The sequence below is a fragment of the Diadema antillarum genome, unplaced genomic scaffold (genome assembly GCF_040938485.1).
Source record: "Diadema antillarum isolate AM-2024a unplaced genomic scaffold, OU_Dant_1.0 seq00000376_RagTag, whole genome shotgun sequence".
NCBI classification, from domain to species: Eukaryota; Metazoa; Echinodermata; class Echinoidea; order Diadematoida; family Diadematidae; genus Diadema; species Diadema antillarum.
Genome location: NW_027271375.1, coordinates 777,472 through 797,666, shown reverse-complemented (window position 1 = coordinate 797,666; position 20,195 = coordinate 777,472). Strand labels below are relative to the sequence as shown.

The 20,195-nt window shown below is 36.2% G+C and overlaps 1 protein-coding gene across 1 annotated transcript; it reads left to right on the top strand.

Annotated features, from left to right (window-relative positions):
- The first annotated feature begins 480 nt into the window (after positions 1-480).
- Positions 481-19,252, top strand: LOC139731504 (uncharacterized). Its single transcript, XM_071642388.1, has 6 exons — positions 481-517; positions 8,471-8,689; positions 11,317-11,535; positions 14,172-14,390; positions 15,599-15,901; positions 18,972-19,252. Exons 1-6 carry the CDS (start codon positions 481-483, stop codon positions 19,097-19,099), a joined length of 1,125 nt encoding a protein of 374 aa, XP_071498489.1. The 3' UTR covers positions 19,100-19,252.
- Positions 19,253-20,195: the final 943 nt, after the last annotated feature.

The window sequence follows — 20,195 nt, the reverse complement described above, 5'->3', positions numbered from 1 at the left end:
ACTTGTATTCTTATACAAAATGTTAAGCCTCGGTTACACCGGAGCTGATCGAATCAGCTGCGATTCCACCCGAATACACGAATTCGGGAGAGATTCTGGAACAATCGTGGAGGGATTCGGCTCGTTTGAAAATAATGTTCAAAACCAGCCGAATAACCTCAAAAATACTCCCGAATGTGGCCCCGACGAATTTCATTCGGGCCACATTCGAGGTGTATTCGGATGGAATTCGGTTGGATTTGGGAGGCATTCGGGGCATTCTGGGCAGATACCGAACAATTGAAAAAATAATCCTTTAATAACAGAGGATTTTTTTTTCTTTCCATTAAGACAAGAAATTTGATATAAATATAGGTTACAATATCATAATGATTATAATGTTAGTTGATATCAATCATATTATAGAATAAACTGCCGCAAATTATCGTGCTTTCCCAGAGAGTGTATTTTACGGAAGCCTTTAAAAATGCTACTGGAAACATGTCAGCCACTAGGAAGGTTGTTAATGAGGCTATTGGTAAGCAAAAGAAGGTTTAAATATTTCAAATGATACATATGACCGACAAACGCTCCATAATAGAGATGGCGCACTCTGTTTTCGCAAGGAGGTTTTGAGAAATGGAGTTCAAACTGGCTGTTAACATTCAAACAGTTGTTGGTTTTCTTTTGATGAAAAGAATTCCACAGATGCATTTGTGACTATGATGATCGGGGTTTGATGCCGCCGTCTTTCCGAGCATTGAGATGATCAATTTTTGTGGAATCTTTATTCGCACATCTCTGTCACCTGCCTGTGTCTGTACCTTTATGTACCGCTCATGTTTCATAAGAAAGGACAGCAAAAAGTAATTACCATCATGAAGACACATCTTCCTTTGAGAGTGACGAGTCATGATGCAATGCCACATAAATCAATTGTCTTCCTATCCTATCATACTTCAAATATTTCTTATTGGCGGCATCAAACATGGTATCAAAGGGAATAACACTGTTGTTACTCCATCTCTTGAACCTCCTTGGTTTTAGTGAGTACTTTGCTAATGTAGGTCCTATTCAAGCTTTAAAAAATTATCGTACGTATACATATTTTCGTAGTATTCAGGCACATCAATGATAATTCATTATTTTTCCAACAAAGAGATTATAGTGAGAAAATTTACACTGTACATTCATTAAAACAAAGTTATACAAATGGTTGTGATGAAATGAGCATGATGAGGAAGTCTCTTTTCAAAACAAATTGTTGTCACAGAGTATAATGACACCTCAACTGGCATATTTCTGAATTTCCGAATTGCCAATAAAAGTTGTTCCAATATACAAGAAAGATGACTCCTCTCTTGTCTCGAATCGCTGTCCTATCTGTATTCTTTCTAGTCTTGTTTATAAAAGACTGTATGACTTTTTGATACAAAATTATATATTGAACCGAGATCAATACGACCAACGAAAAAATAACGTGATTTGCTTCTTCTTCTTCTTCTTCTTGTTATTGTTGTCGCTATTGTTGTTAGTGGGTTTTTTTTGTCATTTTCAAAATATTGGAGAAAAGGAGTAAATCCAACAGGTTATATATGAAAAGACGACCTTAAGCTTAATATAGTATTGATACCGTTATTTGATATAGGACACCAGTGGCTACGGTCACACCCTAAAAAAAAAAAGTCAGCTTGCTCGCCTGCCGGGCGGCGAGTTTTTTTATTTTTTTATTTTTTAGTTTTTTGGTTGTTTGTTTTTTTGTTTGCTTGTTTTTTGTTTTTGTTTTTGTTTTTTTGCATTTGTTTTTGTTGGGTTTTTTTTTTTGGGGGGGGGGGGGGGCGGGGGGTAGCAAGTTTCGGCAAGGCACCACTGATTTTTAGGCCACTGCTCGGTGAAGTCTTACCGCGGAGTTCAAGTTCTAGTATATAGCGACCGTCAAGTTTACACTCACAGTCCGAAATACGCTCGGTGATGTCCCGACGGCAACCCCAGGGACCCCAACCTAATTGAGTCGGTTTCCGACTTGTGATTTATAGAGATCAAAATAATAGAAGTGAAAAGTACAAAAGCACAGAAGAACAACAAGAGACAAGAGGTAAAAGAGAAGCCAGGGCTATCGGAAGAGGTCGAAGGAAGACAGAAACGAGAAAACCCCCACCATCTTCTCCCCCTGAAAGATTAAACAGCTATAGCTGCAACTTCTAGTATATGAGACTTTTAAAGGGACGCAGTCCTCACGAAATTTAAAAAAGATATATATGCTGTTGTTGGTACCTCCAATGAACTACTTTCACCAAAAACAAACTTTCAAATCACCAAATAAGCTCGTACATTTTGGTTGAAAAAGTGTGACTCTGCATGGTGAATATGCTAATGAGTAAGTCTTGGCGGAGAGTCATACGTCATCGATGCACAACTCTTTCCAGCGGTGTTCTGCTCGTCATGTGTACGCTCCCTAGCTAGTTATAAGTACATGTTTGCTATTTATTTTTATATCAATTGTATATATAAATAAGCTTGAAATATTTTGTTTGAAATAATAAAACGACATATTGTCACACTTTATGAAAAAATCAGATATGATCATTTTGAATACTTATATTGGTTTTCTGAGGCACGGCTGTCAACTTGAGAGTAGGGCATCAATGACGTTGCACCTTTTGGTAGGCTCTTACACGATCGCTTGCAGGAATTATTTTTTAAAAATCGCGTACGGAGACAATTTTTGATGTCCACGCGTATAAATTGGTGAAAGGTTATATTTTTTACTCTTCTTAATTATCAGTACAGTGAAAATCTCAGGACTGCTTCCCTTTAACAGAGTTAGCCCGCATAATTTAGAATTCAGTATAGGAAGAAGACAAAGTAGATAAAGTATAAGTAGGCCCTATAGAGTAGCAAAGAAATGGTATTTTGGAACATTTTGATATAGGAGTGAGTGTACTTTTTTATCTTGGTTTTCTTTTCCTTTCTATCTGATTTCCTATTTTCTACCTATTAGTTATACTAATATCTAAAAATTCACAACTGCGGTTGATAGTTCGTTATCTAGTTCTTAAATCTTTTACTTCGAGGTGTATATTTATGAATGAAGGCGTAATTACTTAAAGATGTGTGGATAATGATGATTAAAATTCATTAGGAAGAAGGAACAATGAATGAAGTTTAAGTACAGAGTAGCAAAGCAAAAGTATTTTGGCACATCCTAATCTAGGAGTGAGTATGCATTTTTTTTTTTAAATCTTGGTTTTCTTTTCCTTTCTATTTCATTTCCCATGCGTGTTATACCTATTTATCTTCTGTTTCACAACTGCGATTGATAGTTCGTAATTAAGTTCTAAAATACTTTACTTCGAGTTTTATCGTTATGAAGAATAAACTCTATCTTTAGGAGAATAAATCAGAACAAAAAAAAAGTTGTTAATTGATTATTGGTATAGAGGTTTTTATGTGTTCATGTTTTCACAAAAGTGCTGGGCATGTGAACCTCACTGTGGTAGTCGTTGAGGTAGAATCAGGAGCATCGGAGACCTCGTTGCCTTGTTAAATGCAAAGCTACGCGAATGTTGTTGGGGCCAATTAAGGTAAGTCACATTATTATATTCCCAAGTAGCTCGTGAGAAATTTTCGGCGGAGCTGGCCGATACGCCGACGGGACACTGGCAGATGTCCCACTCATCACTTGCAGACAGCCGGCCGATTTCTCAAAAATAGGCTGGTAGCCGAACGGGGTGGGAGATGTTCCAGTTGCTATGTGGTAGGTCACCACTCGGTGATTGCTCAGACTCTACGCGGAGAATATCCCCCTATTTTACCAAGTTTTGACCTAAAATCGACCGGTGACCAACTGACCTAAAATCGACCGGAGACCGACAGGATATCAACAGAGGATCGCTCGGGCATCGCATCGGCGGGGGTGTTACAGCCTGCTCGACTTTTCCAAAAATCGTTGGGAAATGGCTAAATTCTATAGCAGCGAAAGAGCAAGCTACAAATCGGCCGGAAGCCGCCCTTTGCGTTGTGACCGTATATTAGCCTTAGTACGACAAATTTTGATTTTCTTCAGTCACTGCTGTTTGCGGGCATTGTCCATTTTATTTCCTCTTTCTTTCAGCGGACTAGCCTTCCGGTTCTTGTACTGTTTGTCAGCGCCATAATGGGTAATGCTATAAACTTTTTTAGATTATTAAGTATAACACTTACCATAATTATTTTAGATTGTATAATACTATATCAAATGCCGGAATGACAAGGAGTGGGATTATGATTATAATTTTGTACGAAGATAACACATATCTTATCATATTCTTTTTTGATCAGGTAAATTTGAAACTTTTCAGAACAATAATAACCTTTTACTCAAATGAAAGTTAGCATTTGCTTTTTATTCCGTCCGTTTATATGATACAACCTGTATCACGTTATGTGATCAACTATGCGCATGTTTTTTTTTCTCTTTTTGTTTGTTTGTTTTGCTCTCAATACGCCCCTTTTTACTTTAAGTCAACCTCTGTTGTTACTTATCTTTGCCAAAATGTTCTTTATTTTGTGGGAAATGTTATATTGTGTATATTATGATAAAATAAACAATTCAAGAAAGATAAGGAATGAAAAGTCTCATTTTAGAACTTCGCGTTGTCTTACCTTTGATATCAAAAACCTAAAGTGTGATGAAAGCCTCACAAGTATAGTTTCAGTATTTCTTCGCAAGATAGGTTAGCGCACAATAGTTTGGCTTAAAATCATTGACCTGATGGCATAATTTGAAAGTGTTCCCAAAAGCACGAGATAGTTGTACTTAGAATATGTAGCGCTGCAATGTTTTCATGCATTAGCTTTGCAACAACAACAAAAAAATCCAACAACAACATAACAAAGCAGTACCAAATGTATCTAATGTAATAAGTTAAAGTTGGGTTGCTATAACAGGAAGAGGATGGATTAAGTGGAACGAGAGAGGGGATAAGGGAGATCTCCAGGGGCGGGAGTGAGGGGAGGGGTCAGAAATTGAGTGAGCACGTGTTTGAAAGAAAGATTTATCATACCATTCTGTAAATCTATATCATTCCAATATTTGAGGGCTTATCTGCAGCTATATTATCCTTATATTGTGACTTGTGCAAGACATGACCGTATGCTGTCAGCAAATAAACGTACTGAGAACTCCTTTGGGTATTTATGGGTTGAATTGTTCTTTCATTATAAATTCAGCAATAACGGAACGAATTTATCTTGCGTTTCCAGTACATGGTGAACACTGGAACAAGTACAATGTAAACTACACTTTTCCAACGAACACCCGGTGCTTGACCGTATCATTCAACGGCGACCAAATCCAACTCATCCCAAAGGTTATTAATCTACCGGGAACTGTCTCCCGCAAGAGTTGCCATGGCAATCCTGGGATGCGCGCTGAGCCTGAAGAATGGACTTGTCGAATTCCAGGTAAACCTGACGGTGATAATGCTGACATTACCGAGTGGAGTGTATAATCATTGAATTCATCTCGTCGAGTTGGCTTAAGTAGGTGCTTATTAGTTTTCACTGCTGTGCAACAATTTGACAAAATTATATCGAAAGGTAAAAATTCATATTGATTTAAAGAGTGTATAGCATTGCTAAATGGATTGTAAGCTTTCCTAATGAGCTTAACGTTACCATCAGCCGCTGTCCTGCAGCTTTAATATATTATGGCAGATTTGAGTTTCCTTTTTTTTTTTTCGCTTTATATCTGTTCTGTCTCAAATCGACAGATCTTTTTGTCCTTCCAAGGTCCGATAGATACACTTTCACACGCATGAATGATACACTACCTCATACAATATAAGGCTCCGCTTTCCTGCCAAGTTCCTAATGCTTCATATTTTGTGTGTGTGTGTGTGTGTGTGTGTGTGTTGAAGTTTATATTTTGTATCCGTTGCAGACATGTCAGTTACTTTATACACACTTGACGACATGAATTTGAATGTAATGTATTTATACTAATATGTTGTGTATTTTCTCTGTTTGTTTGTATGATTTTTTTATGGAGTATTGAATAAATAACTCCAATCCAATCCAATACCATTGATGGTATATGATACATTTACATATTATGTTAATAGGTTTTCTTGGCTGCCACGTTTTGAGTGGCAGTCCTTCCGCATAACTTCTGAGGTAATTATTTGGAAATTTGATAATACAATAATTCTTTTAATGGAATTAATTTACACATTTATTTTCCTTCTTTGAATCATGTAATCATTGTAATCTGTTAACTGATATTTTATGTGATATTACTGAAATGAATCTTTATCTATGTATGAAATTGGAAGAAAAATAAAGCAAACAAAATACCATACGTACATACACACACACACACACACACACACACATAAGCACATATACTTACACATGCCTATACATAATTATGTATAGGCCTACATAGATATCTATATCATGAATAATATGTATTTCGTCTTTATACATTATTCAATTTGAGCGCATGCTTATGCATTAGTGTGTTTAAGTTTAATTCCATTCAATTCAATATTCAATTCAGCTCAATTCAGTTTTGTATTACTACTATACGAAACAGATTGCTTACGGGAACCGTGCAAGAATGGCGTATGTGAGGAAACGGAGACTAACTTCCATTGCCACTCTGACTGTGCTGAAGGGTTTAGCGGGGATTCATGTCTCTATCGTAAGAAGAAACCTATTTCTTTTTTCTTTCAGTGATAAATTATCTTAACATACAAGTATTGCAATCATGACTATACGACCTTCAACTTCTTCTACTTAGGCCATTATGACAATTCGCATGTTCACTTATGATGCCTCATGTTACATGTAATATCATTTTATTATTATTTTGTAAAAAAATAAGAATTTGTAACTTTGACTTTAAGTACTTCTTTTTCTTTGCGGGTTTGAGCTTGGTTGTTTGTTCAAATTCATGAAATTCTTTCGTCGAGATGTTTTCATTGCGATTGATTGACAAATCTCCCCATATCGACGTTAATAAGCACTGAATTGATCAGTGTTTTAGTAGTAGCCATGATAAAAATCATGGGCGTACATGAATCCTGCTCGAGTATGTACGCCCATGATATTTTATCATGGCTACTACTAAGATACTGATCAATTCAGTGCTTATTTACGTCGATGTAGGGCAATTTGTCAATCAGTTGAAACCTAGTATCTGTTTGTCCGAGTCTCTTTTAATTATCCTCTCTCTCTCTCTCTCTCTCTCTCTATTCTCTCTCTCTCTCTATATATATATACATATATATATACATATATATATATATATATATATATATATAGAGAGAGAGAGAGAGAGAGAGAGAGAGAGACTGCGAGAAGGGGTCTCGACCATTTACAGCACCAGTGTAGCTCCTTCATTATTTATATTCAGTGCGATATATATATATATATATATATATACATGTATATAAATATATATATATATGAATATATATATATATATATATATATATATATATATATACAATGTATAATGTATATACACTCAACCAAAAAAGTAAGTTCCCCTTATAGCATGTTTGGATATATCTTAAAAAGTATTTTACCAATGTTCATAATTCAAGCGGGAATGGATAGGGAATTTTATTACTCATAACGTGAATTGCATATCAATGCCACCAGATATCATTATTGGTGTGAAAAAATGCATTTTATGTCAAAATGCATGGGGGAAAAGGTTGCACTTGAGGTGATATATACACAATAACGGTAATGATGAAGCATATTGTGTACGTTTCCTATTTAAGTTAGCAAATGACCTTTTTAAGTTGTTATGTAATTCTCAGGAATTTCTTCAGGTACAATGTGCTTCCCTGTCAGACGGATGTTATGCATACTTTTTTATACAATAGGCCTTTTCAACATGAAAATGTTGGTCGAAGCCATGTGCTTTTTAATTCCAATTTGGGTCGATCACATTAATGTGCCTATGGCCATTTTGCATCATGCCGCATTTGCAAATTTTTGAAAGAGGGAGAGCTACAGCTTTCCTTGAAGCTGCATGGGGTTCCGGTTAAGGAGGTGGCCAGGAGACTAGGGGTTTCGCCCAATGCCATAAGGAAACGTAGAGCAAAGTTTCACACAGTTTTCACACAACGAAAACATCTCGAAGGAAGAATTTCATAAAATTGATTGTTCGTTGTTGTTTTTCAATTAAATGCATTTCTGAGTAAGCACCATGATAAACAGTTTCTCATCATGAACACAAGTTTATTCCAAGTTTTTGCTGACCATAATAATTTACCTTTATCTATTGTGCTATACTTATAGACAATTTAGAGGAGAGCATTTTTTGTGAGTTTGTTAAAACACACACACACAACACACACACACACACACACATACACACACACACGCACACACACACGCACCTACACACGCACACACACGCACACACACACACACACACATGTGAAATTGTCAGCTACTGATAAGACTAACTCTTACTGTATTTCCCAACGAGGTACACCGACAAACGCCTCACAAGAGTCTACACGCGTTGGGTCAGCTGGGGTCACTGATGAGAAGAGCACGTCTTATCCAGCACAGACAGAGATTCCTCGTGTATCGTCCACTACGACAGTGGTGTCTGAAACCACTCCCGACGGGATAAGGCCAAGTACTCACTCCAGGTCGACGACGGAGAGGACGTCGACTGTTCAGAGAACCAGTCAGGAGACAGGTACTGTACGGATGGTATATATATATATATATATAGGGTACATTGATACATCTGTGACCGAACAGCAGATTTCATCTGAATGATCAACACTGGATTGTTTTGGGGTTATTTTACAATTCAATTCAATTCATTCAATTCAATTCAATTCAATATAGGTTTATTCACGATAAAACAGGAACATGCAGCTTAAAAACTGAAATTGTTCGTTTTACAAAACCCGTAAACGACATTTTGAAAATAAATTTGTTGAAATTAACCATCAATATGACGAAAACGCTGTATTAATGATGAAAAATATTAAACAGTGTTAAATAAAAGAATAATTACAAGCCATGTAGGGCCTAATAACCTAGCTTACTTAAGCATGAGCTTGTTGGGTTTTTCAACATGAATTGATTGAGTTTCAAAAACTATTTGACATTAAATATTACAGATATACATCACAAAAAAAGGTCATATTGGTATAAATGAACACTAGAAATGTCGTTATGGCGAATGGTACGCCTCCACAAAAACGCATGGCCTTCCAAAAAAGTCCACAGTTTTTTCTCTCTCTCAATTTTCAGTATATTACTATAGTTTTACGTGCACCAAATGACAAATAATGCGTATATCATATATATATATATAAATATATATATATATATATATATATATATATATATACCTTACTAACACTGGATACTGGTAGAGACATACTTTTATTATGATTTATGTTCAAAACATTTGATACTATACCCAATGAAAGTGCCTTGCAAATGCAAATTTATATACAGTAGATGTTGTTTACCGTCCTTTAGTGAATGTTAAAGAGAGTATGTGAAGAATCATTAAAGTCAATTCCTTTGGTATGTAAATAATGGAACAGGTATTCAAAAGGATGTGAAAGATAAAGACTTAGTATAATGATGAAACTGCATTTTCATATCAAAGTTGTGTTTGGATAATATGAAGGATATCTCGTGGTGCTAGCAACGAAAGCAGTCAAGACATTCATCATACAAACACAATTTAAATGCACAAACACGCCCCCCCCCCCCCCATTCTACAGAAAGCATGATACAAAACTGTGTTCAATTAACCGTCCCGAGTAATGATTGACTGGGAACTGCTTATTTGTTTGTTGAATTTCTAATATCATCATTACCGTGATTTGTACTTGTCTTTGTTAGTGTTGTTTGCTTGTTTGTTGCTCTTTCAGCAAACTCCTTTGAAATCACCTGCGAGAGGGAGATACGATCCATTGATCAGTGTTTTAGTAGTAGCCATGATAAAAATCATGGGCGTACATGAATCCTGCTCGAGTATGTACGCCCATGATATTTTATCATGGCTACTATACTAAAATACTGATCAATTCAGTGCTTATTTACGTCGATGTAGGGCAATTTGTCAATCAGTTGAAACCTAGTATCTGTTTGTCCGAGTCTCTTTTAATTGTCCTCTCTCTCTCTCTCTCTCTCTCTATATATATATATATATATATATATATAGAGAGAGAGAGAGAGAGAGAGAGAGAGAGACTGCGAGAAGGGGTCTCGACCATTTACAGCACCAGTGTAGCTCCTTCATTATTTATATTCAGTGCGATATATATATATATAAATATATTATGTATACAATGTATAATGTATATACACTCAACCAAAAAAGTAAGTTCCCCTTATAGCATGTTTGGATATATCTTAAAAAGTATTTTACCAATGTTCATAATTCAAGCGGGAATGGATAGGGAATTTTATTACTCATAACGTGAATTGCATATCAATGCCACCAGATATCATTATTGGTGTGAAAAAATGCATTTTATGTCAAAATGCATGGGGGAAAAGGTTGCACTTGAGGTGATATATACACAATAACGGTAATGATGAAGCATATTGTGTACGTTTCCTATTTAAGTTAGCAAATGACCTTTTTAAGTTGTTATGTAATTCTCAGGAATTTCTTCAGGTACAATGTGCTTCCCTGTCAGACGGATGTTATGCATACTTTTTTATACAATAGGCCTGTTCAACATGAAAATGTTGGTCGAAGCCATGTGCTTTTTAATTCCAATTTGGGTCGATCACATAAGACATTAATGTGCCTATGGCCATTTTGCATCATGCCGCATTTGCAAATTTTTGAAAGAGGGAGAGCTACAGCTTTCCTTGAAGCTGCATGGGGTTCCGATTAAGGAGGTGGCCAGGAGACTAGGGGTTTCGCCCAATGCCATAAGGAAACTTAGAGCAAAGTTTCACACAGTTTTCACACAACGAAAACATCTCGAAGGAAGAATTTCATAAAATTGATTGTTCGTTGTTGTTTTTCAATTAAATGCATTTCTGAGTAAGCACCATGATAAACAGTTTCTCATCATGAACACAAGTTTATTCCAAGTTTTTGCTGACCATAATAATTTACCTTTATCTATTGTGCTATCTATACTTATAGACAATTTAGAGGAGAGCATTTTTTGTGAGTTTGTTAAAACACACACACACAACACACACACACACACATACACACACACACGCACACACACACGCACCTACATACGCACACACACACGCACACACACACACACACACATGTGAAATTGTCAGCTACTGATAAGACTAACTCTTACTGTATTTCCCAACGAGGTACACCGACAAACGCCTCACAAGAGTCTACACGCGTTGGGTCAGCTGGGGTCACTGATGAGAAGAGCACGTCTTATCCAGCACAGACAGAGATTCCTCGTGTATCGTCCACTACGACAGTGGTGTCTGAAACCACTCCCGACGGGATAAGGCCAAGTACTCACTCCAGGTCGACGACGGAGAGGACGTCGACTGTTCAGACAACCAGTCAGGAGACAGGTACTGTACGGATGGTATATATATATATATAGGGTACATTGATACATCTGTGACCGAACAGCAGATTTCATCTGAATGTTCAACACTGGATTGTTTTGGGGTTATTTTACAATTCAATTCAATTCATTCAATTCAATTCAATTCAATATAGGTTTATTCACAATAAAACAGGAACATGCAGCTTCAAAACTGAAATTGTTCGTTTTACAAAACCCGTAAACGACATTTTGAAAATAAATTTGTTGAAATTAACCATCAATATGACGAAAATGCTGTATTAATGATGAAAAATATTAAACAGTGTTAAATAAAAGAATAATTACAAGCCATGTAGGGCCTAATAACCTAGCTTACTTAAGCATGAGCTTGTTGGGTTTCTCAACATGAATTGATTGAGTTTCAAAAACTATTTGACATTAAATATTACAGATATACATCACAAAAAAGGTCATATTGGTATAAATGAACACTAGAAATGTCGTTATGGCGAATGGTATGCCTCCACAAAAACGCATGGTCTTCCAAAAAAAGTTCACAGTTTTTTTTCTCTCTCAATTTTCAGTATATTACTATAGTTTTACGTGCACCAAATGACAAATAATGTGTATATCATATATATATATATATATATATATATATATATATATATAGATATATATATATAGATATATATATACCTTACTAACACTGGATACTGGTAGAGACATACTTTTATTATGATTTATGTTCAAAACATTTGATACTATACCCAATGAAAGTGCCTTGCAAATGCAAATTTATATACAGTAGATGTTGTTTACCGTCCTTTAGTGAATGTTAAAGAGAGTATGTGAAGAATCATTAAAGTCAATTCCTTTGGTATGTAAATAATGGAACAGGTATTCAAAAGGATGTGAAAGATAAAGACTTAGTATAATGATGAAACTGCATTTTCATATCAAAGTTGTGTTTGGATAATATGAAGGATATCTCGTGGTGCTAGCAACGAAAGCAGTCAAGACATTCATCATACAAACACAATTTAAATGCACAAACACGCCCCCCCCCCCATTCTACAGAAAGCATGATACAAAACTGTGTTCAATTAACCGTCCCGAGTAATGATTGACTGGGAACTGCTTATTTGTTTGTTGAATTTCTAATATCATCATTACCGTGATTTGTACTTGTCTTTGTTAGTGTTGTTTGCTTGTTTGTTGCTCTTTCAGCAAACTCCTTTGAAATCACCTGCGAGAGGGAGATACGATCCATTGATCAGTGTTTTAGTAGTAGCCATGATAAAAATCATGGGCGTACATGAATCCTGCTCGAGTATGTACGCCCATGATATTTTATCATGGCTACTATACTAAAATACTGATCAATTCAGTGCTTATTTACGTCGATGTAGGGCAATTTGTCAATCAGTTGAAACCTAGTATCTGTTTGTCCGAGTCTCTTTTAATTGTCCTCTCTCTCTCTCTCTCTCTCTCTCTCTCTCTATATATATATATATATATATATAGAGAGAGAGAGAGAGAGAGAGAGAGAGAGAGACTGCGAGAAGGGGTCTCGACCATTTACAGCACCAGTGTAGCTCCTTCATTATTTATATTCAGTGCGATATATATATATATAAATATATTATGTATACAATGTATAATGTATATACACTCAACCAAAAAAGTAAGTTCCCCTTATAGCATGTTTGGATATATCTTAAAAAGTATTTTACCAATGTTCATAATTCAAGCGGGAATGGATAGGGAATTTTATTACTCATAACGTGAATTGCATATCAATGCCACCAGATATCATTATTGGTGTGAAAAAATGCATTTTATGTCAAAATGCATGGGGGAAAAGGTTGCACTTGAGGTGATATATACACAATAACGGTAATGATGAAGCATATTGTGTACGTTTCCTATTTAAGTTAGCAAATGACCTTTTTAAGTTGTTATGTAATTCTCAGGAATTTCTTCAGGTACAATGTGCTTCCCTGTCAGACGGATGTTATGCATACTTTTTTATACAATAGGCCTGTTCAACATGAAAATGTTGGTCGAAGCCATGTGCTTTTTAATTCCAATTTGGGTCGATCACATAAGACATTAATGTGCCTATGGCCATTTTGCATCATGCCGCATTTGCAAATTTTTGAAAGAGGGAGAGCTACAGCTTTCCTTGAAGCTGCATGGGGTTCCGATTAAGGAGGTGGCCAGGAGACTAGGGGTTTCGCCCAATGCCATAAGGAAACTTAGAGCAAAGTTTCACACAGTTTTCACACAACGAAAACATCTCGAAGGAAGAATTTCATAAAATTGATTGTTCGTTGTTGTTTTTCAATTAAATGCATTTCTGAGTAAGCACCATGATAAACAGTTTCTCATCATGAACACAAGTTTATTCCAAGTTTTTGCTGACCATAATAATTTACCTTTATCTATTGTGCTATACTTATAGACAATTTAGAGGAGAGCATTTTTTGTGAGTTTGTTAAAACACACACACACAACACACACACACACACATACACACACACACGCACACACACACGCACCTACACACGCACACACACACGCACACACACACACACACACATGTGAAATTGTCAGCTACTGATAAGACTAACTCTTACTGTATTTCCCAACGAGGTACACCGACAAACGCCTCACAAGAGTCTACACGCGTTGGGTCAGCTGGGGTCACTGATGAGAAGAGCACGTCTTATCCAGCACAGACAGAGATTCCTCGTGTATCGTCCACTACGACAGTGGTGTCTGAAACCACTCCCGACGGGATAAGGCCAAGTACTCACTCCAGGTCGACGACGGAGAGGACGTCGACTGTTCAGACAACCAGTCAGGAGACAGGTACTGTACGGATGGTATATATATATATATAGGGTACATTGATACATCTGTGACCGAACAGCAGATTTCATCTGAATGTTCAACACTGGATTGTTTTGGGGTTATTTTACAATTCAATTCAATTCATTCAATTCAATTCAATTCAATATAGGTTTATTCACAATAAAACAGGAACATGCAGCTTCAAAACTGAAATTGTTCGTTTTACAAAACCCGTAAACGACATTTTGAAAATAAATTTGTTGAAATTAACCATCAATATGACGAAAATGCTGTATTAATGATGAAAAATATTAAACAGTGTTAAATAAAAGAATAATTACAAGCCATGTAGGGCCTAATAACCTAGCTTACTTAAGCATGAGCTTGTTGGGTTTCTCAACATGAATTGATTGAGTTTCAAAAACTATTTGACATTAAATATTACAGATATACATCACAAAAAAGGTCATATTGGTATAAATGAACACTAGAAATGTCGTTATGGCGAATGGTATGCCTCCACAAAAACGCATGGTCTTCCAAAAAAAGTTCACAGTTTTTTTTCTCTCTCAATTTTCAGTATATTACTATAGTTTTACGTGCACCAAATGACAAATAATGTGTATATCATATATATATATATATATATATATATAGAGAGAGAGATATATATATATATATAGATATATATATACCTTACTAACACTGGATACTGGTAGAGACATACTTTTATTATGATTTATGTTCAAAACATTTGATACTATACCCAATGAAAGTGCCTTGCAAATGCAAATTTATATACAGTAGATGTTGTTTACCGTCCTTTAGTGAATGTTAAAGAGAGTATGTGAAGAATCATTAAAGTCAATTCCTTTGGTATGTAAATAATGGAACAGGTATTCAAAAGGATGTGAAAGATAAAGACTTAGTATAATGATGAAACTGCATTTTCATATCAAAGTTGTGTTTGGATAATATGAAGGATATCTCGTGGTGCTAGCAACGAATGCAGTCAAGACATTCATCATACAAATACAATTTAAATGCACAAACACGCCCCCCCCCCCATTCTACAGAAAGCATGATACAAAACTGTGTTCAATTAACCGTCCCGAGTAATGATTGACTGGGAACTGCTTATTCGTTTGTTGAATTTCTAATATCATCATTACCGTGATTTGTACTTGTCTTTGTTAGTGTTGTTTGCTTGTTTGTTGCTCTTTCAGCAAGCTCCTTTGAAATCACCTGCGAGAGGGAGATACGATCCATTGGGAGGTGCGGTACAGACGGGAAAATCCTGCCGCTCCCTGTCAACCAGTCTTACGTCCTCGACATAGTGAACGCAGTGAGAAACCAGTGTGGTGATCACGACCTCATCTGGTTGGGCTGCGCGTGTTGCTGGTCATGGGAGCAGATATCTTGGGATTGGCAATACTTTGTGCGAGACGGTGACTGGCGATGCTGGTATCCTCCTAGAGGCAATATTCCGTTAGGAAGTGTCAGTTTCTTCGCAACACAATTTCCTAATAGTACGTGCACTTATTCATATTTTAATAGTGTAGGCCTATATTTTCAAGTTAAAAGCGAAAATGCCAAATATAGTCTTGCATAGAATGGGGAGGAGAGATAAGGTTAAAACTTATTAGTCCTACTATAAGATTTGATATCAAAAGTCATGTTCAAATATTAGAAGCATAAAAGCGACATAGCCATTACGAGAATGACCGATGTACTGATATGACGAGGGACAGTAATTGATTTATAAGTTTGTATAGATTCTTTTTTTTAACAAACTGCGCAATGATTTTCTGAATCCTGATATTGCAGATTTAATATCCCACTTGTTATTAAGAAGAATAATACCGCGTCGTATGGAAGTGATTATAACATGAATCTTTGCTGACATTTCTGTACTGTCCAACTGTGAGGTTGGGGGATGCAATTTTCCTGTGATCGCACTATGTGCTGCCATTGAATGTTTAATATCATTCAGATAATACTCATGGGAAACTGTTCTCACTTATCTTCATTTATTATAAAATGGATACAGTTGATTGTAGAACATACTGGATTATAATCACTATTACATGTCTTTGTCTACGTATATATTTTTGACATATTGTTGCAAATTTTGTTAATTGCCTTCGTCATTTAAGGAGGTTGTGTTTTTGTCAGTTTTGTTATGCTTGCCTTTTGCAAAATAGCTCAAAAAGAGTTATATACTGATTTGAGAGTGACACAAAAATACATTATCAAATTTTGACAGTGATCGGGATCACCGTCTGGATCAAGGATTGTTTCATTATTTGTCTATTTTTTTGTTTTTGTTTTTGTTGTTTTTTTTTTTAGGGGGAGGGGATTCTTTAACATTGGTAGACTCTCTGAGCCCATTATGAACAATAGATGGCGCGCTTGTTTTTGTGATCGTCATAGCAATTAAATTGCACTGTCAGTTGGCTATAGAAAGTGCGAGACGGCTGGTCGGCCGCACCAGCGATGTTTGAGTCTAATTATGCAGATGGCATGAACCCGGAACTATGATATGATATACGATGGAAATCTATAAACATGGGTGGAAATGATCTGGTCAGGCAGTCAAGTTTTGAGCTCTGAATTGTTGGGTTGTTTTTTTTCTATTTTAGACGGTTTTACGTTCTGTTTGCATGGTTATTCTTTTTAATTTGCCATCTTTGTCGTTGCGCCGAGTTAAGGGGACAGTGCAACTCTGATAAGACATCTGAACGCGGACAGAGTATTTCACTCTTTATGTCCCACGTTACCACGTCTGATTCAGTCGACGGCGTTCCAAGTTCGCATATTCTGCTCAAACGCACAAACTTGCCCAAACCAATCGATAAATAAGGCCTAACTATACGATGAAAGCTTCACCCGCGATTTCCTTCCTCAAACATCTAGCTTGCTTTGTCTGGTGTTTGCATATAGGTAGTGTTTCATAGAGGTGGTTTTTTTTCTAGTTTCTGTCGCGGATCATTGTGTCTACATAAATCATGAATCCTCGACCTGGCTAAGAACATGGCATATCTACTGCTGTGCTGCAGATGACCATTTACTAGAGAAGTGAAATGCGTAATCACAGCTTTGTCACAAAAATGGACATGGCAGCAAATCTTTCAGTCCAATTTCGCTCAAAGCATGTCTATATCATGAACGTTTCTATTAAAAAAAAAGTCATAATATGGTTTTGAAAAACAGAATGTTTACAAAAAGCGATCGTACGTTGCTGTCTCAGAATAGTGTGGCACACACGGGGGGGGGGGGGGTTATACCGTAGCACACGAGTAGTTAATGTGATGATTTTGTTGTGGGAATGACTGTAGATGCTTCTTGCGTTCTGTGGCTTGGTGAATTGGGAAGCAAGACAATTTGGTGGGTGTCTCCGGGGGCTACGATGGTCTCCGTGCTTTTGAACACCTCTCAAAAGCGTGTGATTTTTATTCTTCAACAATCAAATATATAAACATATATGTGTATACATATATGATATGGCCGTGCATCGCAACACCAACAAAAAGTCGCACGCTCTTAAGTTTTGTGTGAGGACTCAAAATAGGTGAGATGGGTCAATCTTAAGTTTTTCATAATTTCTGAAAGAGCAAGATTTCTTCTACCCTATGGTAAAGTTTGGGGATCATAAAATGAATTGGAAATTGTGTTTTGATCAGTTTACTAGATCAACTTTTTGTGGACTAATGGTAGTGTGATTAGATGTGTCCCAGGGTCCCCTTTCATTTCTTAAAAACCCTTGACACATTCTTCACTTTCGACTCTAATAATTTTTGAAAGAATGAAGCTATACTGCTTTGGAAGTGGTATTAGAATTTCTTTAAAACTTTTTACACCATTCTTTACTTTCGACTCTAATAGTTTTTGAAAGAATTAAGCTACTGCTTTGGAAGTTGGTATTAGTCATGAATAGAATTTGTTGATAGAGCATGCTCAATTAATTTTGGGCTTAATCTTATAATCCCTTTTATGTTGTTGTTGTTGTTGTTGTTGTTGCGGAGTTTTACATCCTGTTTTTGTCCAATTCACCGCCTGGTGTGATTAAACAGACCTTAACTTCAGAGCCTCTTTTCTCATTATAAACACTTTTCCAGAGTATGGGTTTTCTTTTTGATGATTTAGATAGGTTAGGAGAGTCCATTGATTTGAGTTTAACATCATTTTAAAGTTCAAAGTCTGCTCTTTCAGAACCTGCCCTTTACTAAAGTCCATCTCTGGCGAATTTTGTTGGTTTTGAGGTGCAGTGTCATATATCTATATATCTATATATATATATATATATCATATTATCATTTGCATCTAGTTCTACATAAATTTTTATTAAATATAGTATATTGTTCATGTTTCATTTGATTTTAATGAACTTGGGTTTTTGAATTGTTCTAGCATTCGTGAGGTGAATAAAGAAGAAACGAAATGAAAATCGATTAATCTGTTATTGAAGTTAGCCATTACACATATAAGCCTTTGAATGATTTCTTTTGTTTTTATTCGAGACGTATAAATGTATAGTATCTTTTAACTAAATTCCTGTTTGTGATTCTGATAATCTTTCCATTTGTCCTCCTTCCTCAGACCTGCAGGACAGCCCAAGTAACAGGAGATGTCTGGCAGTAAGGGTGGTTGATGGCGTCCTACAATTCATTGCTCTTGCCTGTTACAATGCGGAGGGAAATGAACAAGCTCGCACCGTTTGTGTGTGATCAAACGCGATCCTGGTTGCACTGCAATAAGCAGTTTCTAGTCTATCAACAGAAAGTGTTGTTAGGCATGCATAACAGTTTCAACTAAGTCTTTATAGCAATATTATGTACAGATACATTCATATTATAATCACAAACACTTAATGCATGAAAAAAAAAACTTTGCAGGGCCCTGTTTTATGAAGAGTTATAATTGATTTTATAGTTGATTTCAATGATAAGTCTATGGCAGACTGTGTGTTAAGGAAATCTGAAATTGATTATATCTTTCGATAAAACGGGGCCCTGAAGTGCCCCAATATTCTTGAATTTTTTATAGCACACTATGACGTTTGTTTTACTGCACGTTGTTGAAAATTAAGTAATTTGCCGATTGAAGGTTTTACTCGCTATCGTGCATGGACAAGTTGACTGTCCTATGGGAATGTAAAGGACTTGTAACCTCCTGAAAAGGCCTCTCAAAGTAAACTTTGGTCCATGGTTCTTGTTTTGTTTTCTCAACGACAAAAATCTGCTCCGTGGTTAATAAAAGAAAGTGTTTCGAGAAATCAATATAACGAAATGAAGATAAGATACACGCTCTCATATCATACAATCAAAAACGATAAGAGCCTGTAATGATGTCGACAATGATTATTGAAGCATAGGGTCACGTGATAGCGAGCCTTTAATTTCTCCTCCAGGGAAGAGTTATCCCATGAAACTTACGAACAACGGTAGAACTCGGGTTTTAAGTTTATGACCTTAGTAGTTTTTAAAGCACACCTGTTAGATAATGAATCATAGGAAGCGCGGCACTTTTCAAGAACATATAAGCCTGTATAACATTCTTGTACTTTTTCTACGTTTGCACTGGTGAATCCACCTTGACAAACGTAAATACTTTGATTTACAAAAATTCTGGGAATCGACTCTTAGAGAGGTAGGCTTGTAGGGCCTACTGCATAATTGTTTAGCATTACAAAGAATGTAGAATTGCCACTAGTCTTCTGCGGGAAAGAAGAGATATCGCTTACACCGTCTACCTTGGCACTGAATTATTTCGAGGAAAACAGGCGATTTATTGTTGTTTCGTCACAAATTCTATAATCGATAA

What these genes read in the sequence shown, in the direction of transcription:
- LOC139731504 (XM_071642388.1), top strand. Translation starts at nt 481, where the DNA reads ATGTCAGCCACTAGGAAGGTTGTTAATGAGGCTATTG. An exon ending in GGTTGTTAATGAGGCTATTG is followed by an intron (nt 518 to 8,470) that starts GTAAGCAAAAGA and finishes TTTCCCAACGAG; the next exon opens with GTACACCGACAAACGCCTCA. An exon ending in CGCAACACAATTTCCTAATA is followed by an intron (nt 15,902 to 18,971) that starts GTACGTGCACTT and finishes CTCCTTCCTCAG; the next exon opens with ACCTGCAGGACAGCCCAAGT.